Below are 25,702 nucleotides of genomic sequence, written 5' to 3' on the forward strand. Positions count from 1 at the left end.
ACCTGTTGCTGACATGTTATGAACTAGATGAGTTGATAGCAATGAGTGGATACCCAAACTTCAACCCATTCACGTGATGTAACGGTACGGCTGTTTTTGTTTAATGACTAAATAAATCGCAATGCTGTGACATGGGTTTGACGTCTCTCCAAATCTTCTGAAAACACTACAGTTCAACCTTTTGCATATTGATATTAAATATATGTACCGTACATATACATGTATTCAAAATATCGAACTGAGTTCAGTGGTTCCCGGCTAGCCACAACTGTATGGAAACGATATGAGTCATCATGTTGTGAGGCTCCACCTTGAAATGACTGCCTTATAATGCATGGCGGTGTCCTTACTGGAGGAGTCTAGATATAAACTCTGGAGCAAACCAAAATTCCTTCTTATTTGCTACAAGGGATTCATTTAGTAAAGCTTGACATGTGAGGAAAACAGCACATGCCCATCAGACTACAACGTATGTACTCTACAAACTGCATAACGATGTATACCTTGTCAATTGTAACACAGAACAATCTTACTCAAGATATCTAAATTTGGAAGACTAGTGCATGCAAGGAACTAAGAAAGCCCAAAACTCTCAGTGCGACTGCTTAAATTGTTCACCTGGCAAAGAGCCTTCATGAAATAAACTTATTTTCGTACATCGAAACTTTCTGTAATCTGCAGTGAGTTTTTCACGCTCAAGACCATTACATCCAAGCACAGAGTACTATACTCTGTCCCGGGAATCTATGGAGCAAGCGAACGAAAGTAAGTCCCTGCCCAAGAGGAGCTCGAACAATGAACTTTTGCAAGGAAACGGGATTGCGTGGACGAGCAAAAGGGACTCCGGTTAGCAGCTGTTTTCTCACTTTCTCCCCTTCTTTTCCGTTATGCGCGGGATTGCTCCAGAGATTCCCAGGATATAGTATAGGCGTTTGGTGTTGAATGGGAAATCTTGCGTGTATCATCCAAATGTGAAGGATTTGAATTTAAAACCTGATCAAAAAGGGAACCGATGTGATGAGAAATTCATTACAAAATATTTTGTAAAACAAATGTCAGTATTTTCGTATCATCAATTAGAATGAATGATTTTCCTTTCAAATAATAAAACAATTTAATAATATTTCAATTACTACTACTTTCAGAAATCAAATTGGGTTGTACGTATATAAACTAAATTTATCTTAAAAATGTTATTTATGGTAAATTTTTATAAATACAAAAAAGGGTTCAGTTCATCTAAAGTCTTCTAACAAACATTTCGTAATGTAACCAAGCATACAAAACTATTGTATGGTTCGAGAATTATTAAGACTTTTAACTCGGAGTTATTCACATAAAGTATTATTGTGAGTTTTTCTACAAGACCACTATTTTTATTTTTCAAAAATACATTTATTGATATATTATGAAAGTTTACACTATTTGGAGCATTTCTGAATAATCCTGAAGTTGAAAGGTGCCACCGTTCCCGAGATATATCAAATCAAAAATATCCAATATGGCGGACTCTTTTCAAGATGGCAGCCATCAGCACACAGATGGCGATTGGCTACTCGACTAGACATGTCTTAAGTGGTATAACAATTGATTCTACCAAGTCTCATGTTTTTATCGAAATGTCAATGATTCCGGACTTAACTGTGATAAAGACACACTTTTTTGGCGAAGTCCTCCAATTGGAGACACATTTTATGGCGCATCTGTCATTAAAATATATAAAAACTGATATCGTTTTAAAGCTTATAAATTGAGCTACAACGTTTATTCGAAACAATTTTTCGTCATTTAATTTGTTCAAAAGTTACAAGGCAAAAACTTCAGAATGTACTAGAAAAAATCACTTTTTGAAGATTACTTTTTAAATTACGGCGAAACCACCGACATTATAAAAAAATTAAACAGAATCTTTTCTGTAGCCCATCTAATGAGAATTATGAAGAAAAGAGATTACCTGCCTACGACCATTGGTTACGGAGATATATGTCAATAACTGAGAGTCTGACATATATGATTTTACACTACTAGTAATGTTCTAACAACTGACCAAAATTCAGCTTTTACGGAATTATTGACTGGGCTAATTATTGTAACACGGTGTCCCATGCTATCCGAAGAGAGGCTGGTGGAGCACCAGCCTCTCAAATGCATGGACGAGAATAGGAAATTTCGAGAATTTTTTTGGGGGGGGAAGTTACATGTAATTTATATCCAAATGCACATTACATAAATGTAATAAGAAAACCAAATAGCACCGATAAAGCATGCATGCATTTTATTTATCTCGCAACATCCCTTACCTTAGAAATATGAGTTTAGAAATTTTACCAAATTGAGTACCGTCAGTCTGCTCGTATATGGTTTTCTACAGGACGAAATGCAGATATGTGTATGTATATATGTGTGCGTGTGTGTGTGTGTGTGTGTACACATACACACACATATTGTTGATTTGTTAAAACATGTGGCGAAAGCGACTAGCGACTATTATCTCACCCTGTATATATACAGAGTAAGATCTAATTTGCTTTCTCCACATTTTCTTAAGAATCAACTATTGCCAATTGTCAAATTTAACATCCTAACGCAACTATAGGTATTTTCTACTGTTACGGCGGCCGGTTCTCATGCTGGCAAGAGAAGTGGGGAGCCGGGATTACGCCGCAGATCAACCTAACAACAGCGGTGGCGCCAAGAGTTACGATGACGCGGCGTTAGGAAGTACTACGTGTACCTCATTCTACTGGCTGCTGCGTTTCTTATCGTGCTGCATTGGTCGCTTCGCCGCTCCCCGCTAGCATGAGGACCGGCCGCCGTGACAGTAGAAATACCATTAACAACGATGGAATTTGCCACGGTTGCCAACCCATCGGAGCTAGCTAGCAGCAGGTACTGGGACGTTGTAAGAGGGGCGAACAGAAGAGAAAGAGATGCAGGAGAGAAATATTTCATTTTCTGATTCTTAACTCCCTCACTTCTGCTCTGCTACTTATTGGTCTGAGGTGCAGTGTGTAAGCCTGGTCATATGTGTTTATGTGTGACCAAGTATGGCAACTGAAAACGATTTTTTGGGAAAGAGATTTTTCTCACCATGTGTGCGGTGTGTGTGTGTGTGTGTGTGTGTTAATATTCGCACACCCTGTCTATGTACGATAGATATAAGTATACGTCGTTGCCTTATAATCAAGGGGCCCAGGGTTCGATACCTGGTGAAGGCACATAGTGGTTCGGATCTCACTTTAAACTCTAGGTCCAGCCCCGAGTAGTCTATCTGTGCAAAAAGTGGACTTAAATAAAAAGCTCAACAAAAATATTTATGATATAGCTACATATGTGTTTGGGATGTGTGTGAGGAGTGAAATGTTTTTTCGTACTTGAAAATCTTACATTCCTATAGGATTGTATTAGGCTCCGGGTTCACCTCCCCTTCCCATAAAAATAATCTGGGTACGTTTCTACCCTATGTGAAAATCAGGCTTTACAAAATGAATAACTGTATCTGTGCCCAGGGAAGGTTTCAGACAAGAGCACAAACTTATTGTATGTAATTTCGATTCACTCTCTGCATGTACCCACCAGGCAAAAAAGTGTCTGTGTGTTGAAATAGTGCTTTCAGTAGAACATTGAAATTTTAGTCCAGACTTTTAATTTACACTAGCAAGTTAAATCAACCATTATTAGTTGGTTGAATAGTATTACTGTCCAACACACTGCATTGGTAAAAAAAAAAAAATTCACCTTGACTTCACTGACCTTCCCTGCTCGTTGAGAATCTAAGCGCTGTTCTGGAGTTCGTACTCGAGTAATTGCATCTTTCAACTCGATTACTTGAAAATAATTACTCTAAAATGTTAATGCCAGTGCTGCAATGAGAGACGCGAGTGTACTTTCATCAATATTTTTCTCTCTTAACATTTAATGTTGGATTCTGAGTAAGTCTAGACTTTTCCACTTGCGTACACTGCCGTTTGGGTAATAACAGAGTACATTCATAAATTTGAATGAGCACTATTATTTGAGGCAGATAACAACCATTTGGTTCATGTTGGAGACAAAGCAGAGACGATGAATAGGGGTGGAGTAGGCATTTACAAGGATTTCTCTTTACTTCCTCCTCGGCAGCCATGTTCACCCGCTAAGTCCAGGGGACGTTTTATATAACACTGGTCTACGTCCATTTTGCTGACTGGAGGCTGATGGTTGTTCTTTAGTAATTCGAGGGTGGTAAATCCAAAACCAAAATCCGTTTTTTTCTATCACGTCAGGTTTCGGAGGAAAATAGAAAATTATCTAAGATTAGGGATGTATATTTAGAGCAGTGAAACAACGTAGTCCGTAAAGAGGTCACAAGATGGCAGCACATGGAATATTATAATGAATATTATTTCAATCAGTTATTCGAGCATTGTTAACCCCAAAACAAAGGACAAATATTACTGACTTTGTAAGGAAAGCATATAGTGCATATTTCGGAATTAAATTGGGTGACCAAGATAAATCCGGGGCACCTCATAAAGTATGCAGGACCTGTGTAGACTAAAGGAAAGAAATATGTAAGCGTCTGGAACAACCTTCATGTGTCGGGACAGAGAGAGAGAGGCATCTAAGATATTTTCAAAGGGACGAAGAACTTGTCTATTGTACAGATGTGAAGGGACTAATTGAAGCTATGGGATGTACGTATAATGCAGAAGAATGGAGGATTTTTATTGATATCTCGAAGAGGAGTTTGAAGTGTGTGTTGATGCATAATGGCAATAAGTTAGTATCTATTCCTGTTGACCACTCCGTACATTTGAAGGAAAGCTACGAAACAATGAAACTGCTTCGAGAGATAAAGTATGCAAATGACAGTTGGCTTGTGTGCGGAGATCTCAAGGTCATTTCAATGTTACTTGGTGAACAAGCAGGTTTCACGAAATATCCATGCTTTTTGTGTTTATGGGACAGTCGAGCAAGGAACGAACATTGGGTACGAAGACTGTGGCCTGCCAGGAAAATCTTTGAAGTCGGGGCTAAAAACATCCAGAACAAGCCGCTTGTTGATCCTAAGAAAGTGTTACTTCCTCCACTGCACATTAAGTTGGTATTAATGAAGCAGTATGTAAAAGCTCTGGATAAGAATGGGGCTTGCTTTAAATACATTTGCTCAAAATTGCCTGCATTGACGAATGAGAAAGTAAAAGCAGGTATTTTTGATGGTCCTCAGATAAGGATGCTAATGAAAGATGAAGAATTCTTACAAACAATGAACCGCACAGAGAAAGATGCATGTGTGCCTTTTCTGATGTCATTACAAACTTTCTTGGAAACTTCAGGGCGCTCAACTACGAGGTTCTAGTTGAAAATCTGTTGGTGACGTTTCAAAAGTTAGGAGTAAATATGAGTGCCAAGCTTCACTTCCTGCACAGCCACTTAGATATATTTCCGTCCAATCTTGGTTCCGTAAGTGAAGAAGAGGGCGAACGCTTCCACCAAAACATAAAAAACATGGAGCACCGATATCAGGAGAGATGGAATGTAAACATGATGGCCGACTATTTCTGGTGCTTGCAGAGTGACGTTCCTGAGTCCAACTACTCCAGAAAATCAAAGAAACATTTTTTTTTTTTTTGCCTAATTAGGTATGCATGTTGTGCTATTCTGTGGTGTATGTTAAGTTTAGCATAGGTACAGGCATCAGGTGTTGACTGTATGTGCTCGTGAAACAAATTGATCAATTTGCCGGAATTGCCTAAAACTTTTTGTCCATTAAGAACTCCCTATTGAGAAAATAGAAACGTATGTTTGTAAACAACGTGATGTGATACTCTGCATGGACATCTGACTACGACGCAATCTCTTTGCCAGTGCTGTTGGAATGTAGCCGGATATAATTTTCTGAAAATTTGGAAATGTGACTTGTGAAACAATGCAACTTAATACCTGTTATCAGCTACGCCACCTATGTTTGCAGTCTTATAATTATGGAAAATTTTTGGCGTTTAGCCCAGTATTATTGTAAAAATTTTCAAATTTGATTTGTGAAAAATTGTGATGTGATACACTTTTTCTGACTACATATTTGGAATCAGCGACCTCAAATTATATAGAATCAGTTAAAATATCTAAGTCAGCAGAAAAAAATATTTCATTATGTACAGATATCTATATGGAAAATTGTTGGGAGTTTAGCCCAGTATTATAATATTGTGAAAATTTTCAAATGTGATTTGTGAAAAATTGTGACGTGATACACTTTTTCTGACTACATATTTGGAATCAGTGACCTCAAATTATATAGAATCAGTTAAAATATCTGTCAGCAGAAAAAAATATTTCATTATGTACAGATATCTATATGGAAAATTGTTGGAGTTTAGCCCACTATTATAATATTGTGAAAATTTTCAAATGTGATTTGTGAAAAATTGTGACGTGATATAACGCATCAGGTGACAAAACGCCACAGCAAATTATATTTTCCTACATTCTCAGGAATAAATTTGATGCCCAAATAGAAGAAATAATAGATTGTGATAGAGTTTCGTCTACTTCATTTAAAGAAGTAAAGCGTTATCTAATTAAACATTTTGCTATTTTTGGGCTACCAAAGTGTATTGTGGTAGATAATGGTCCCAGAAAATGAAACATTTCCTTTGCTAGTTTCTTGCATACATATCGCTTCTGGCGCCACAGAACCACTGTCATTACTTCCACTTTTTCCTGTAACGAATAAGTCTTCATCGCAGAAAACTGATCCGCCGTCTTGACCTGTATCTGGTCCATGAATTCGTTCATCATTATCCTCCTCCTTCTTCTGACTTCCAAAATGATACCTATTTTTCTTGTCTTGCATCCATTTTAACTGATCTTCATGCACGACCCGGTTTCTACCTTCAACATTCACCAGCCATGTAACTTTGCTTTTCCGTGCTATAATTTTTCCCTTGACATACCTCATAGCATTCCTTTTGTCCTTAAATGGTAGCATAACCCATACAAAATCGCCTCTTTGGTTCACCTTTTCATCTGCTTCTGCTTTATCCCTTTCGCAGTTTTGATCTATTATTTCTTCCATTTGGGCATCAAATTTATTCCTGAGAATGTAGGAAAATATCATTTGCTGTGGCGTTTTGTCACCTGATGCGTTATATTCGCTTCTCAAAGCTACTAATACTCTCTGCAACAATTCTTCAACGTTGACATGCGTATTCTTGTTCAATTGCTCCCGTACAGCACAGTCTAGCTTTGTCTTCACTGTCTGCACGTAGCGCTCGACCTGACCATTGCTTTCAGGATGGTACGCAGGAGAATGGTACAAATTGACGTGACGTTCATCACAGAATGTTTTAAATTCTGAAGACGAGAATGGGGGACCATTATCTACCACAATACACTTTGGTAGCCCAAAAATAGCAAAATGTTTAATTAGATAACGCTTTACTTCTTTAAATGAAGTAGACGAAACTCTATCACAATCTACCCATTTGCTATAGGCATCTACTATTATAATATAAGTAATACTTCTATACACTAAAAAATCCATATGCATCCTTTCCCACGGATGTCTGCATTCAGTCCATGCACTATAGTTCTTAGCACTTGTATTTGGCTTGACTGCTGCACAAACTTCACATTTGTTTACATACTCTTCAATAGCCTTATCTATTCCTGGCCACCAATATCTCTCTCTGAGCATTACTTTCATTTTTACAATACCACAATGATCTTCGTGGGCTCTCTGAATAATGTAATTTCGCACTCCTTTGGGAACAACCAGTCTCCGACCCCAATACAGTAACTCATCCGTAATGCTTAATTCTGCCTGTCTTCTCTTGTACGCCAACAGTTCCTTCAATTCATCTCCTTTGAACCCTTTCACATCTTGTGGCCATCCATTCTTGCAATAAGATTTCGTTAACTTAAGAATTTCATCTCGTTTCAAATACGTCAGAATCGCCTGCTTTGCATTCGGCGTAAGCGTAACCTGGTACACAAATTCTTCTTGCCTAGGATCATCATCATGTACGTCAGGAAGTGGCAACCTTGATAACATGTCTGCAAGTTCAACCTTTTTAGTACATATTAGTTTATATGTGAAAGAAGCCAAAAATAAGCACCACCTTTGAATGCGTGGCGACGCCATAATAGGAATTGGTTTTTCCATAGCTAACAATTGCTTAGCTGGCATTGAATCTGTCCATATTTCAAACGATCTACCTTGTACGTATTTTTGGAATTTCCTCACTGCATATACGATACATAAAGCTTCCTTTTCATGCATAGGATACTTAACCTCATGCTTATTTAACGTACATGAAATACATTCAATCGTACGCAATTCCCCTTGTACTTTATGGCATAATTGTGAACCTAATCCATTTTGAGATGCGTCACACTGTATAATAACTTCTTTATTCTGGTCGTATGGAACAAGGACCTTGGCATTTTGTAAAGCCAATTTAGCTGCCTCAAATTGCCGCTGACAATCATTTGTCCATTGCCACCGCACATTTTTCTTCAATAAATTGTAAAGATCCGACAAGATAACTGACAGATTAGGCACACATCTTCTGTAAAAATTAATACCTCCAAGGAAAGCCTTTAATTGTTTGGTGTTGCAAGGCTTTGGACATTGTATCAATGCATGCAGCTTCTTTTCAGAAGGATGTATTCCTTCTTTACTTAAAGTATATCCTAAATAATCAATTTTGTTTTTGAAGAATGAACACTTGTTCCAATTAACCTTAACATTGTACTCATTCAAACGGTTTAAAACTTCAAGTGTTCTGGATACTGCTTGTTCTAAACCCTTGCTAACAATAAGTAAGTCATCTTGGTATGGAATGACAAAATTTATTCCCTGTAGTATGCCTTCAATAGTTCTTTGAAATATTTGTGATGCGATCCGTACACCAAATGGCAATCTAGTATGTTGTACCAATCCCCATGGGGTATTCATTACTAGTAACTGTTTGGCTTGATCATCAAGTTTTATTTGAAGGTAAGCACTTCTGAGATCCAAGGTAACAAATACATCACATCCATTAACTTTTGGAAACACTTCGTCTATCCTGGACAATGGATAAGTTACGTTTTCAACATATTTATTCACAGTGTTCTTGAAATCGCAGCAAAGCCTCAAATTACCATCATTCTTACACACGGAAGTAATGACAGTGGTTCTGTGGCGCCAGAAGCTTTTTTACCTTTTACACTTTTTCTGACTACATATTTGAAATCAGCGACCTCAAATTATGTAGAATCAGTTAAAATATCTAAGTCAGCAGAAAAAAATATTTCATATGTAGACCAGTGTAATGGTTCGGCGCTGCTAAGCATGACGCCATTTAGTTGCAGGAAAAGCAACAGGACAAAAGGAGAAGAATAATTCCACTCTAACTGGCCTTTGCCTAGAAAATGAAACATTTCCTTTGCTAGTTTCTTGCATACATATCGCAATGAATGACTTATAATTTCATAGTTGTTCTGTTAGTAACGAAATACACTGTATCGTTTCAAAGCGGAGAATCTTCAGTTATTTTGTGTACAGTTAATATACTGCAAAGAAAGCACTTCCGTTAATCTAAAAGGATTATCATACAAGTTTCTGATTGACTTAAACTATTTTTGTTTCCTTAAATGTGGAGAAATGTAGCCAACTTTATAGAGAAACAGAGTAAAGACAATCTAATGCCCAGAAGGGAGATGTTCTGCCCAAAATTTTAAAAATTCAAGTTGTATAATTGGGAGAATATAGTCAAATTCTTGGCAAACATCTAGTACATTTCTAGTTTTATTAAAGTGCCTAAGTATTTCCTGTAAGAATTCTCACAACAATCATTGCAGTATTTAAAAAAACTGCTGACAGTGGTAACTTAAATGTTACATAATACTTTTAAACCATCCAGTGTCTAATTCCTGCACTAGGAAATTTCCTAAAATGAAACAATGGACGTCTAAGGAATTAAAATAAATGTATTACAATTTCTCTGAGGCAACCAGCTTGTTACAAATTAATTGTAATTTGGGTTTTTCCTTAATTCTCCCAAGAGTCAGATTTAAGAAGAAACAAATATAAGATTTCGACAGATAACGCCAATTAAAACTTGTCTAGAATGTATACAGTCCACGAACTATCAAAGCAGTAGTCTGTTTTCCACAAAATGATATCGTGAATTACAAGTAAAATAAAATCACCAATAAGCAGAAGACACTGTCTGCTTCGCATCAACAGAATTCCATTCCTTAAGACAACACAGGATGTAGAAAAAAATAATTAAAATAGCGTTGGACAATTTGCCTACTATTGATTGATTGATTTGTTTTATTTCACTTCGCTTTCCTGCCACTTTGTGCTAATCGCGAAGATGAGAATGAAATGTGAGGAGATGAAATGGATGATTGATTGATTGATTGATTTTATTTTACTTCGCATTTTGTGCCTCTTGGCTAATTTGCGAAGATGGGGATGAGTGATGAAATGATGAAATTGATGAATGGACATTCACAAACAACCATGTCCGAGCGGGATTCGAACCCGGGACCCCTGGCGTCGCAGCGCGATGTGCTAACCACTCAGCCACAGGGTCCGGCATGAAATGGATGAGGTGACAATCACAAACACACATGGACAGAACACAACACAAGCCCCATAGAGAATTATACTGGCAGTGAGTCCAGCCGCCAGAACCTCGTTAGTCTGCAAAATGCAGTCCAGGGCGTACTACATGGAAGGGAGGTCGACATTTTAGGTGCTTAAGGAAGTCACCTCCTACACACCGATTTTCGTACTATTCTCTATGGCTTTGACTCTACGTACCTCCTTAGTGCATTCCTCCCTAAGAGGCATAGGAATTCAAAATATAAATTATGAAATTAAATAAGAATGTATAAGTTATAAGATATGGTTTACTGCCAAGAAATAGTATTTTTTTTCGAGGCGAGAACATTTCAGAGGTTCATGCCGATAGTCTTCCCTTAAATAAACAATGTGGCTACATGATGATCGAAATTAGGATCTTTGATTACAATGTGAAGACGTTACCACTACACCATTGGAGAGGCCCTTCTGTCGTTTTCACAATATACAAAGGATCCGATTATGCCAATTAATATTACAAAGATAGAACCTTTGTCAATAACATTCAGACAAGCAGTAAGTAGATAGCTTGATCTACTAATTACACAAGCGCAATCAGGCGGAACAAGAAAGGCTTAATTTCCGATTTTGTGTCCCGAAAAATGTTAATGAAGAAATCTACATGACATTGCAATAACGCAATAATAATCAGAATTTGCCAAGAATGTCGGGGTAAAAACGCGATCTATGCAAATATAATTAAACCTTTTTATTTAAGTGAGCCTCGTTTCTGGTCACAGTGAACTCCCACTCTGTTCATGAACGTATGGAATTTAAATTGAATTTACACGACGTGTGCGAAAAAGTGCAAATTAAAAACTGTAATTGGCGTGTGACTAATTTGCAGTTCCACCAAATCCAAATCACAGGAATGTTTCCCGGGTGACCTATCACCAATTTTTGAAGCAGCTTTATGATCGCAAAAAAAGAAGAAGAAGAAATCAATTATTTATACATCGATATGTATGTACCATAAGCACCGAAAGAAATGACAACTCGTTATGACTGGAAGTTTTGTAAACTGCGCTGTTTTGAAATATAATGATCATTTTTTTTGGCTGTGTTATGAACATCAGAAAGAACCTGTTTTTTTAAAAAAATATATGGAAAGGTGAATATCAAGTAGAAAATTAAAGAGATTTTCTTCATTTATGTCAATGTGTTTTCAAGCTTGCGTTAGCCAAACCTTTTATCTAGTCGAGTTAAACTTCCACTAAACTTTTTCTTTATTCTTCAGATCAATATGTTACGTGTACAACTTTATCACAGAATCATATCATAGAATAATACATATTCCACTTTATTTCTTTCAAAACTCTCCTTATGTTGAAACCAATGGTTATTATGTTACAAAACATGTGAAATGATATTACAAAGATTTCAGTTTGTTAATGAACCTACCTGATCGTGTAGTGGTAACGCTGTCACCCTGTGATCAAGGAGTCGCGGGGTCTATCCCCGGTGGAGGCTCGCTGATCCCACTTTAAGCTGTAGATCCAGTGTCGATTAGCCTGTCTAAATGTAAAGTTGACTTTAAAAAACTCTGCTAAGAAATTAAAAAACAAAACAAAGGTTCTAGATTCGATTGAGCATAATCAAGAACATTTTTATTCAAAAATTACTACTTTTAGCCGGCCTCCGTGGTGGAATGGTTAGCACACTGCTCTGCGACACCAGGGATCCCGGGTTCAAATCCCGGCCTGGACATTTGTGTTCTTTATGTGTCCCTTCATCACATTCATCATATCGTCACCCATCCTCATCTTCGCGATTAGCCGAAAGTGGCAGAAATGTGAAGTAAAATAAACCAAGATAATCAATGACTACTTTTATTCAGAGTTGTAACTGGGTGAGAAAACGGAGAAGGCATCCAATGAAAAAAAATAGATTTAAATAAGTTGAACAAGTAAATATGACGGCGCCAGAATATTTTTATTGCCATGCCAGAGTTATAAGTATGTGGGGAGGGGGTGGGTACATAAAAATGATCTTATAAGAAAATGTTCAGTAAAATTTGTATTTACTTTGTACCTGCAGATACACATACATGGGCCTCCATCTACAAAACAGTCTCTACTAAGAAGGAGAATTCGTTTTGAAAAATGGAAAAGAAAACTAGACAGTTGAATGTGATTCGAACCATTTGATATAACCTGACGTAAAAAATAATTGAGGACATGATAAACGCATAAAATTCATTGAAAAATCTTCAAATATCCTGCATAAAATTCGCGTATATTAGCACAGTGTAGAAATATCTGGCGAAATTGGAAAGACTTATACATCCGCACTTCATCAAACTGTGTTAATCGAAAGATTTGACGTAATTTAAAAACAGTCCAAAATGATGCAACCAAGTCTAAACTGATCTATAAATCGTAAAAAAAAGTAGGAGAATTGCGGAATGATTTTTTTTTGTCGGTACCAGATTAGGACGGGAAACATCGACGCTCGGGATGGAAATGTTGGGAATTTCCCAACACTGTAAAAATCTCGAATTCTACGAAGTGATTGTTTTCGCATTCCTGGAATAGGAACTGCCAGTTCTACGAAATTTAAGACAAAGTGCGGGAAGATACATAAGAAAAATAAGCATTTCTGATACACTTCCATTTGAAATGTCCTCTACTGTTTGGGATTCCGAAAATTCGGAATCTATTTCCCGAAGCCAGGATCAAGACAGTAAATCTTTCCGATCCTGGCATATTAGAAATTTCTGAAACGAGAGCAAGGGCACAAGAACATAATAATTCTGTCACGGTGGTACTGGATTTAGTATCGCCAGTAAAGTAGAGAACGTGATTAAAATTTAGAATTTTAATTTTTGCTTTAAGTTCACTTTGTGCACAGATAGGCTAATCCTATCTTCAAATTCCTATCACTATGACAACAAACGTAGGGAATGAGACGAGTTTATTCTTCCTTGCAAAAGCGTAAAGAGAAGTAACTGTTACTAACAACTTTTTAGTAAAATGATTTACACTTACTCATTTGAAAAAATAAGTCATTTTAAAGGAATCCAAGCAGGATTTTTTCTCAGGGGGAGCAGAGTAAGATTTCACATCATGCCCTTCAGTTACAGAATCATATATATTTACCTATTATTATTAATTTACAAATCGTAAAATTGAAATTGAATTGAAAATACTTTGGCGTTGTTGGCAAGTTCAGACTTGAATCTGCATTCGTCTTACTTCCTTTCCACAAAATTCTATATTTTTTTATGAAATAGTTCTTCGCCTTTTTGTACTTTTTCACAATGCACAGATATCAAACACAAACCACTTAATCTGCTATCCTTCATGGTACCTCCAATCAAAGATTTTAAGCGCCGAAGGGTGCTGCGGAAACAGAAAGTAATTATAACTGACGGCACGTGAATTGAATTGCCAAGTCTGGATCCTGACTTCGGGAAATGATTTCCTGACTTTTAGAGATCGCGAACAGTCAAGAAATTCCAAAGGATCGTATTTAAAAGTAGTTAAATCGTGGTATATTCTGTGCTATAAGCGTCTGAAATTTCTTGAAATTAACAATTTTTATTACAGATGTGCAAAAGCAATCACTTTGAGGGGTAAATTGTGTATATAATAAAAGATTTTCACCTCGTTTGGAAATTTTGAAATTTTCACGCTCCGAACATTTTGCAAACTAGTCGGGAAATGGCGATTTTTTTCAGTCCCGAAGGTCGGGATTATAAGATTTCCCTTCCAAATTCCGTCCCGACCTAAAATTTTCCGTTTTGCACACCTCTAGTTACGGCAATCACCAAGATTCTAATGTCTCTGGTGAAAACGTCCTCTCGTTAATTTGTTGGACATGGCAGTTATTTACTATAACATAGCTCGTAAATCACAGAAAACAATATTATTAGTGATAAAATATCGCTATACTTTCACCATTCGAATTATAGATATATATCTCAAGAGGGGTCTAGTTCCCTCCTGGCTTCCCCGCGCGGGCGTTCTTAACTCAGTTACAGTTATCGTTACTCGAAGAAGTAATTACTTGCAACTGCAATTCGCTACTTCCAAAGACTGATGCTATAATCTCAGATCAACTTCGGAAGAATATGTTCAATACAAATTGTATATACTAGGGATGTTCAATATATAAGTTTCCCTGTGCTATAAAATATTGTATAGAGCAATGTCATTAAAAAGAAGCACATGGTTGACAAGCGCCATCCTTCGTCTACAAGGAACAACAATAGATTCGTTATCAGACGTGAAGGCGCATGCGCTCAAGGGCGAAAAGTAAATGCTTGTCCGGAAAACGCGGGCTCGCGTCATATGGAGTTCAGAAGCATGGATGCTAAGGGCGTTCTGCTTATGGACTTTTTGTAACGAGGGAGAACAATTAATGCTGACTGTTATTGTCAAACATTGGATAAACTGAAAAACGCAATTCGACATAAGCGACCAGGTCCCCTGTCAGCTGGTGGCATTCTTCTTGACGATAACGCTCGCCCCCACTTAGCAGTGCAAACACAACACAAAATTGAAGAATTGGGGTCGGAACGGCTGCCCCACTCTCCATACAGCCCCGATTTAGCGCCGAGTGATTTCCATCTTATTCCGGTGTTAAAGTCTGAATTGCAAGGTTACCGTTTCGAAACAGATGAAGAAGTGAAGCGGAATGTGAGAATAGTGCTCAATAGCCAGAGCCGTGATTTTCTTGCAAAGGGTATGGACAAATTGGTGCAACGGTGGGACAAATGCCTGAATCTCTATGGGGATTATATGGAGAAGTGAGGAAGGATCCTCCTACACATGTATGTATAGTTTTCTAATGTATCTTAAAAATCAATTTTTTTACAGCATACGGAAACTTATATATTGAACGACCCCGTAGCACGGAACATTTAGGCAGGATTTGACACCTTCCACTTCCTGATACATTATCTTGATCATGTTATACAAGAAGAGTGTTGTAATAAGGGAAACAAAGAGTTTATTACGGAGCCAAGATGCGAACATCACAATTGACTTTCCAGAAAAAGACTCCTTCAAACTCCAGGAGCGCAACTCTGGCGAATGTCTTACGAAAGTGAACGCGGGGTAATGCTAACAAGGTGTGAAAGGGCGCGACGGGCTTCCGGCGGCAAAACTTAATAATTGAGTCTCCTTGCCGAGGAGGTAAGGGGAAGTGACAAAGAAGCGTCAGAGTCGCAGGCAGTTGGGCATCTCTCGCAGAAACCAAGTCGCGAGACGATGAAAATAAGTTTCAGACTGCAACTCAGTGTTGCCACAAACTTAGGGCATAATTTCCTTTGCAAGGAGCAAAATTTCCCTCTTTCACCAATTTGTTTCCCTTCATCTAACGAAATAGTAATAATAATAATGGTTGCAGCAGCAGCTTTAGTAGTAATATTTTCGTTGGCCCATGCTCGTTTACATGACCAACTCGCAATCGAGCCAGATGTTTCTGGTTCGAATCCTGCTCAAGCAAGAATGTACATATTTGTTTGTTCCATCACCCAATGGCGGCTTTTAGGGGGGCGTGGGGGCAGTTGCCTGCACTTTTTGCCACTTTTGCCCCTGCACTATGCTAAACGTTATCTACCAAGGGAAAATAAACTGTCCTTTACCCCCCACAGGTTTTGAAACCCAATCGCCGCCACTGGCGTCACCTATTTCTTAACTTTATAATTCATCCTTATCGTCGTTCTTAACCTAAGATGTAGAAACGCGACGTAAGATAAACAAAATATAAGTATGAATAGACTTTAGGCTTATATTCTAGAAGTGAAAATAAGAATTGTGGCCATGAAACTGGAACGCAATATAATATACAACCCACTTATAAACAAAATCAAATAGTAATATAACCCCTATCAAAATATATCGAATCACACGACTAATTATTCAATGTAAATGAATATCCTATCTAATAGAAATATTTTGATACCAATCAAAGCAAGCACACCTTCCGGTACGCCTACTATGTTACGTCTTATCTCACCTATATAAATGAGAGCGACGGGTGGAGTGGTTAGCACAGCGCGCTACGATTTCAGGGGTGCCGAGTTCAAATCCCGGCCTGGGCATAGGCTTTCTTTCTGAGTGTAAAATCATCAATTTCATTGTTTCATCACTCATCATCATCGCGATTAGCCAAAAGTGGAAGAAAAGCGGAGTAAAATAAAGCAACTCAAATCAAATCAAGCAATGTAATATCTCATTTTCACCTGCACAAATATTGAGACTGCTGTCTTCAATTTTGCCTGAAATTTTGATATTTTTCATCAAACTTCCCTTTTTGCTTAAAATTCATTCTAAATTTCCCTCCGGAAGGGAAATTTCCCTGCATGTGGCAACACTTATGCAACTTTCTCCCTCTTTCCTCCAGCTACGAGGAGTGAAAAGACTGGTCTTAACACGCAAATTCGCATTCAAGAAATCTCTTCTGCCCTGTTCTCTCACCCCCTCCCCCAAAAATTCTCCCCCCTCTACTCGCGCCGCTTCCCGGCTACATCGACCGAAGCGCAACAAAGAATTGAAACTTCTCAATGCGTTAGCCGATGAAATTGGCATGGAGGGGGATAGAGGGGGTGGAAGAAATGGATGGATTTGGTTCGAGTATCTGCCCTCTTCATACTCCGATGCTTCGACTCAAAAGCCAAATAAGGGGAAGATTCTGGGGTGGCTGATGCCAGAGCGCCGAGTTGGACCGCCTTGCAATGTGTTTTGGAAAATATATATATAGCGGGTGTCTCATTTATCGCGAGAGGATTTGAGATATGTGTCGAGGTCAAACCAGCGATCAAGGCAAGTTTATTCTTGTAACTTATAATGATGCGATCATTACTTGATCCATTTTATTTTTATATGTTTATTAATTAATTTAATTGGATCGGTCGGTTTTTAGTTTCATGTGTTTTGGTTATATTGTGTATATCTATGTATCTCTGTACGTATGTATTCTTGGCCGTTGGGGTAGGTAGGTGTGTCGCTGGACAGCCGACCAGCGGAAAGTTTCCAGTAACAACGGGTTAGGTGATTAGAGGGGCATATAAATAGGAAGGGCAGGGGAAGGGTAGGGGAAAGGCCACGAGGAGGAAGGATACTCAATTATGTCTGAAAACATCAAACCTTAGGGGGGCGTTTACAAGACGAGGCGTTGCCGCATACCTGTGCTGGGCCCCACTCATCCCGGCGGGCTCTCTGGGGGCCGCGAAAACTTAAAATTTCTGATTTCTGATTTCTCAGTGGCCCTCAGATGTTTGGCGGAGTACAGCGATGTAAGAGGAGTGGCTGTACGAACTTTCTTTTCTTACTATGTGAACCGGCGGGGATGTTAACTTTCTTTCTTCTAATACACACACTTGCTCTTTTCACATTATTTCAATAGTACATTTCATGAGGGAAACCGGGTACATACGTACACATACCTTCAGCCACCTGTTTTTGGTACTGAGGGGGTATTTGTTTTACTCGTGAAGCCAGTGGCTACACGAGTCTGCACACTCTTCGGGAAGGGGAAACAGGCCACACTGAAATGTGGATTTTGCGAATAACGGCCAAGGTTTAACTATATACATTAGATATGAATAAACCTGTATATATCAAAAGATAAATGGGCGTTAAGTTATAATTTAAATAAATACCTGTCTATTGCCAATAGTTATATCCACAGAACTTCAGATACTGCATGTGTTGAACCTAGGGACAAGGTTTTAAAAATGTATGGGTGTGTATGTTGAAGGCGCGAGCTGTAATCGCTTAAGAAACACAATTTACACCTTTACAAACTCAAGCACCCAGAGTGTCAGGATGGTTGTGATAGAACATGGATCTACAGGGTGGCTCAATAAGTCACTTAACACCCTCAGTACAAGGCCACTGCGGCATGGAATTTGAAATTGGCAATGACCAATCATTGCCTGGCCAAGGAGAAACCACATTGACGCCTCCCACACGGTCGGCAGCCATCTTGATGTCCGCCATCTTGAATTCAACTTCAGAATTTTAAATGGGAAGGGGGTCGTGCGACATATCAAAATGGGCTAGAATTTCACGAGAAATGCAATGGTGAAGGTTTTTCGACGTATCTTTATCCAGTAAAAAGTTATGACTGAATTCTTGTACCCATTTGCTCCTTTTCGAGGTGTTAGAAAAATGCCTTAAAATTTGTTTAGCGCATCGGTAATGCATCGAGATCAAAGTGGCGTCCAGGGAGAGACGTTCGCATGCCATTGCACATTATTTTAATCGGATACATCCATGAAGAGCTGCTCATTATGAATGGTTGTCGCGAACAATTACCAGTGTGACGCTTCCATTGAATTAAAAGTCCTTTACAGTGACAAGGCTAATGTTTATGTTCAGAAGGAAGTTCATAAACAGAATATGTGACCCTTGTCATCTGATAACTAACTTTGGACAAGAACTGGTTCATAACGTTCCCATAAGTGTTCTGGTGTTCTTCCCTATTGAAAAAACTCTGTAAAAAGTACCTTCATTCATAAGCAAGGATAAAAAAAATGTTTATTTAACAAATCCAAGTAGCCCTAAGCATTTAAGGTTCCGTTGATGAAAAATTGGCTAACGAATCGTGTTCCACACAGCACGACACACCATTAACTTACCAGCACTAACCATTCAGCTTTGATCTGTCAAAAATGGGTTATCAGATAAAAAGCATCGAATATTCTGTTTATAAACTTCCTTCTGAACATAAAAATTAGCCTTGTCACTGTGAAGGACTTTTAATTCAATGGAAGCGTCACACTGGTAATTGTTCGCGACAACCATTCATAATGAGCAGCTCTTCATGGATGTATCCGATTAAAATAATGTGCAATGGCATGCGAACGTCTCTCCCTAGACGTCACTTTGATCTCGATGCATTACCGATGCGCTAAACAAATTTTAAGGCATTTTTCTAACACCTCGAAAAGGAGCAAATTGGTACAAGAATTCAGTCATAACTTTTTACTGGTTAAAGATACGTCGAAAAAACCTTCACTATTGCATTTCTCGTGAAATTCTAGCCTAATTTGATATGTCGCAAGACCCCCTTCCCATTTAAAATTCTGAAGTTGAATTCAAGATGGCGGACATCAAGATGGCCGCCGACCCTGCGGGTGTCGTCAATGTGGTTCCCCCTTGGCCTGATAACGATTGGTCATCACCATTTCCAAGTTGCGCGCTGCAGTGGCCTTGTACCGGGGGTGTTAAGTGACTTATTGAGCCACCCTGTAGTGCTAATTTAAGGGGCTTTCAAACAGAAGCGACATGTGTCACATGGTAACGAACCTTCAGAAATAAATGCAATCTTTCACACAAAAATGACACAAATTGCACGTGCAACTCGGCCTGGACGTTTTTTCTCGATAGCGTGCATCGTGTCGTGTAGCCTGGTGGTCGCGCATGCGCAGTGAATTGTTTTGTTTTTTTCTACTCTAAATGCCCGTGTGCCCTGTCACTTTGGTCTGGAAGCTCCCTAGGAAGAACAAAAGCACAATATTGCATTACAAGATATGTAGAAGGAATCCTAAGGCAGGAAATCAATTATTAACGATCGGAACTGTTCGGCTCGGCAAATCCCTGACCAGCATCGGCCAAGATCATTTATAGAAAATGAAATAGGAAGTAACCCATTATGAGTTCCAGAATCGGTTCGGTAAACAACTCTTCAGCACAGAATGTGATCAGAAAAGCCGGAATGCCTCATCGAGAATTAAAACCGCTCGTGGACTTTTCCAGTTAACTACAGAAGCTCATGGTTCAATAAGAAAGATTCTATAAAGACTACTATCCAAATTTTGGATAGTTGAATGTGATGAAGGTAGTCTACACTTCAGGCCTATGCATTTTATGTTCCCTATAAATAGTCATACTTGAAAATCATAAATGTTATTGTTTTGTTACTCTTTTGTACATGCGTAAGTAAAGATTTTATGAATTTTAGGTTAGTCATCCATTTTTTAAAGTGGCGTTGTTTAACCTTTACATGATTGATGCATGTTATTATTACATAGGATATACATATTCGTATTTTTATGTGTTAAATTTTGATTCCAGCGCTGTGTTGTGGTGCAGGAAGTCTTTCCCGAGGGACTGGTAGCCCAAGATGCGAGATTAAAACCAGGAGACCAAATAATAGAAATAAATGGGGTCGACATGACCAATGCAACCCATCATCAAGTAAGTTATATTGAAACATTATTCTCTTTAAACAGGTACTTTATTTGCCAGTTTTACTTGAATTATAAGCAATCGGATAATGATCAAGCGCATCAAACGAGAGCTAGAACATACTGAGTCAAGTAAAATGGGAATAATATTGTGTTTTCTTCGGTCGTTGCCCATCACGAACTAGCAATAGCCATTACAAGAAATTAATGTAATGCAACTATCTCTTCCTGACTTTAGTAGCCTAGTGGTGGTGCTTCATTTGAATATTCAAGATTGCTTGGAACATGATTTTAAAAGGTAAAAATAAATGAAAGCAAAAATTGTGATGTCTTACCACATGTCGCGGCCTATTTTCTTGTACATGGTCCGTGGGCCTCCCTGATGGCGTAGTGGTAACGCCAATGCCTTGTAATCAAGGGGTTCCAGGTTCGATCCCCGGTGGTGGCACATTGTACAGTGGCTGAATCCCACTTTAAACTGTAGGTCCAGGCCCGATTAGGCTATCTGATCAAAATATGAACTAGTGGCGGCCATTAGGGAGGCGAGGGAGGCAGTTGCCCCCGCACTATGCTAAACCTTATCTACATATCCACTGATATGTACTTAAAATAAACTGTAACATTTTTATACATGGTTCGAGTTTTAAAACATTTTATCACGAATTCGATGCATGCTTGCTCCTAAGAATGCTTTATTTTTTTAAAACAAATATCACATGAAATGAAGGTTGTAGAAAACTTCGGGAGACCCAAAACGAAGACATAGAATACACGTCGCTGAACGCTCGCTTCACTAGTCAACACGACACACAAAACCAAAATTCCAGGCAAAAAGCGAGAGACAAGAGAGAGACGTTGGGAAAGGAAGCAATAAAACTCAGAAATGGACTTGTTTAGTTCTGCGAAGACTGATTCGAAACTGTCTTTCGTCTGCCGTAAACAGCGTGTTCTTTCCCGGCATCGCAGGACGGTAGAGAGGCCCGGCGGTTTGCGGTCCAAACTATGAAACGTGGAGTGTAAAGTGGACGTCAAATCAAGGGTTTCCGAACTGTTGAGGAGAACATGTCTTTTTGGCAGTGCATCTACGTTAATATTTTTTTCTATCTCCGTAAGGGAGTGCTTGGCACAGCGCGCTACGAAGCCAGAGGTCCCGGGTTCAAATTCAGGCCTGGGCATGAGTTTGTGAGTGACCTTTCATCAATTTCATCATATCACCACTCATCTTCATCTTCGTGATTAGCCAAAAGTAGCAGAAAAGCGAAGTAAAATACACGAAATCAAATAAATGTAGTATTTAATATTTCTTACCGATAGCCTGTACAGCCCAATTGAGTTATGTGTGTGGGTGTGTGATTTTAAAAATTTGGCATTCATTTCCTGTTTTACCAAAGTAAAATATAATTTTAGGGTAGACCACGTCTACCTCTGACGCTGGTAAATGATAATTTACAATCAGATTTGTACACTCCTGTTCAGATAAAGTGGCACGTGCTTCAACTGCACAACCATATAAAATGTGCCACTTTTGTGAACAGGAGTGTACCAAGAAATTAGAACGCTTTCGAACTATCTTATTTTCTAGCTAATAATGTAATAATGCCAATAGATGTACTATTTTAATCTAATTTAATAAAAAGTGTCCATTAAAATCTTTTCTCCCAACAGGCTTGTCAGTCTCTAAGAAAGATGACCCCTGTACTCCGTTTGGGTGTTTATCGGGAAAGAATAGAAGCATACAATTCACGATCAACTGCACACTATATTGAAGGTGAGTAATAAACACAACGAAAAAAGTAAAAATGAATCCAATTTCATTTTAACTACGTCAATCACATGATTTAAATCTTAAGTACCCATCCTCCCAAATGGAAGAGCACACACCCTGCAAATAAGCTTTGTACAGTCACCACGGATACATTTAGGTTGTAACAGTCCTATTCACTCTTAATGGGATCTTTGCAATCCAGAAGTGTCCGCGACTGTACATTCTATTAACTGTATCAACAGAACCGAAATGCACCGTCTGCTTAATATCAATCCGAATGTGGACAAACATATTTGAAATGTCGGAATACATTTGAAGGACTGTGTAACAAAACAATATGAACAAGGTGTTGTGTGAAAACCTCGGCAGACGGCGCTGAAGGTGGCCATCCTTGCGTTTTTGTTGCCTTTCGGAAGGTTTGTTCCAGTGATATTTTTACTTCATTAAATGAAAGAATCTCTTTTGTAGTATCTAGTAAACTTAAAGCTTTCCTAATATTTTACGTCGTTGTACAGTAACGGACATTTCTGGGTTGTAACGGCCCTATTGACTTCATATGTTGTCATTGCAATCCAGAAGTGTCCATGACATAGGCAACCCAATTTACACATGGTGTTGGTGTGTTGCATACAAAGCTAGGCTTAACTGCAGGGTTAATGCGCATTAGAAATGCACGGCAGGATTTCTTTTTTTAAAAAGCACCTAAAATGCAATTTTTTTAGGATATCATCATAAATAGCAAAATAATTTATGATAGTAATAGATTAAAAAATCAATTTCTTACTACTTTATTTGCGACGAACCTATAGTTATTTTCCTCTCCCTCATTCTTTTTCACTCACTCTGTTGGAGAAGGGACTGAAAAGAATAAACTGATGAGAAAGAAAGAAAGAATGAAGGAAGGATACAGACATCTCACGATCAGTGGGGAAATATTAGATTAATCATGATGTATCGTGATGAGCTTGGAGTAAGTACTTTGCTTTCTGCATGTTCCTTCTCTGATTTTTTTAAAAGTAAATAGAAATCTTGTGTATAATGTATAGATACCCACATATTTGTTTCATGGTTCTGTGACAATTGTGTGTGAGAAAGAGAATAGAATAGAAGAGAAGAGGACAAGAAAAAAGGACAGAAGAGGGATAGAGAAGTAGATAGAAGAGAAAAAATAGACAGTAGGAAAAAGAGAGGAGAGAATGTAAGATGAGAGAGGGAAAATAAAAGGATCGGAGGTAATCTAATGTGTTATCTTTTATACTTTTATACAATGCACGCGAAACAATACGTTGAAATATTTATATCATGTGCCCTGTTTTCATCCTATTTCAGGCTACATATGTTGCCCAGATAATCTGTCACAATTATAATTAAATACAATACTTACACATTTGTTGTAACCTGATTTGCAGTAGAATAACACAGAGTTTCATGCTAAAATTCACTCACCCATTTGAGGGTATTACAATTCAGAGAATCTGTTTCAGGGGAATAGGAGCTAGCAGATTTTATGTAAGACTGTAAACCCATCTCCAGTTAACGTATGTGCATAAGGACAACTCGAGTGCAATATCCTTATTTACAAATAATAAGATTTGGTCTGTTCAAAATAATTGGCATAAAGAATTACTTGAAAAATCAGTGCACCCTTATTTAAAAGTTATTCTTACCTGAGGAACATTTTCGTGTCCTTGATTTTGGTGTAAGCAGTCTTGAGAACTTAAGATTTCAGACAATAAGTATGTATTTTGCTGCCAATTGAAAACTACTTGAAAATAGGAAGAAATATGCCATGTCTACATAGAGGGATAAAATAAGGATGACAGTTGATGCACTGACCCCATATTACCCAATGGAAATCACTTTGGCAGCTACAGGTTCGATAAAGTTGCATAAAAATTAAATGCTTATTCAATCATTATTATTATTCATAAGGTGCATGTTCAAGATTCAAATTCAAAAATTATACTCTTGCCTTCTCAGGTGGGTTCTTTTCACTTGCATTACCAACTTTATAAGTAATTAAAAACAATCATTCCTGTACATATACAGGGTGTCTCATAAGTAATAGCGCAAACTGACACTAACTAGAAAGACGTTTACAAACAATGAAGGTCAGTGGCGGCTTGTAATCACACATTCGCGATTTATCTCGAAAACGGCTCGTTTGCAGACCCATGTTTACTGAGACTTTTTTGCTTCTATTATCGTGTACTTTCACCTGTCAGTTTGCGCTATTGCTTTTGAGACACCCTGTATACTTAACTTCATTGAAAACTGTTTATTGTATGATGTCACACACTTCTACAATAAATTTCCAATGTATGGTTAGGATAATTTTCCAGAGTTATAAACAAGATCAGATTCCAAATTGCATGTGTACCTAGGTATATACATATATTATACATGTATTATTAAATGAGCTGTCCACCCTCATTTTCGGCTACATTATTTCCATGCAATGTATGTGATGTATTCATACAGATATGACATAACTGAAACATTATGCAGATCTTCATTACTTTGAATCAGTTTATCTCTGACGAATTTAATAATTATTTACAGAACTGCATACAGTTACACTTGAGCGACATCATAATCAACAGATTGGAGTAAGATTAAGTGGATGGTGGATGGAACCTGGTATATTTATTCTGGAGATAATTGAAGGAAGTACAGCTTCTCAGTGTGGACAGCTTGAACCTTATGACCGTATCCTCTCGGTAAATGGTGAAGATGTTCAAAACTACAGATTAGAACAAGCTTCTCAGATTATTCAGGTTAGTTAACTCTGTTGTTGTTGTTTGGCTATGTTATGCTTTATTGTCAAAGGATTCCTTTTCTAATGCTATGAATAAATATTAACATTTTACATTTCATCATGATGCTACTTGTTTTTGATTGCACCTGTATAAACATAAATCCCTGAAATGAGTACTGTAAATGAAGAAGAAAAAGGTGTGACATAGCAGAACCAAATTCATTAAGGCAATGTGCATCTTCAGTTTTTCTAAAATCCATTTAATCTCTTTCTTTTCTCGTCTTCCTTGTATACTCCTTGACAAACTGGCTTTCCAGTGGCACATATGCAGAAAATGTAAAATGAATATTAATCTAAAATTATATATTTCATACATATCATTTCATTTCACTCGTAATTATTTGTCAGCAGTGG

At 38.0% G+C, this 25,702-nt stretch overlaps 1 protein-coding gene across 4 annotated transcripts in view; it reads left to right on the forward strand.

Annotated features, from left to right (window-relative positions):
• LOC145984022 (ligand of Numb protein X 2-like) overlaps window positions 1–25,702 on the forward strand; it is an 881,878-nt gene that overhangs the window by 839,037 nt on the left and 17,139 nt on the right. For all 4 annotated transcript variants that reach the window (XM_083117335.1, XM_083117333.1, XM_083117336.1 and 1 more), the window contains exons 6-8: window positions 20,653–20,775; window positions 22,431–22,533; window positions 25,093–25,307. In XM_083117335.1, coding sequence (XP_082973461.1) covers window positions 20,653–20,775; window positions 22,431–22,533; window positions 25,093–25,307 — 441 coding nt within the window. The remainder of the gene's footprint in view (window positions 1–20,652; window positions 20,776–22,430; window positions 22,534–25,092; window positions 25,308–25,702) is intronic.

The sequence above is a fragment of the Lepisma saccharinum genome, chromosome 2, assembly GCF_977018435.1.
Source record: "Lepisma saccharinum chromosome 2, izLepSacc3.1, whole genome shotgun sequence".
In the NCBI taxonomy this organism is placed as follows: domain Eukaryota; kingdom Metazoa; phylum Arthropoda; class Insecta; order Zygentoma; family Lepismatidae; genus Lepisma; species Lepisma saccharinum.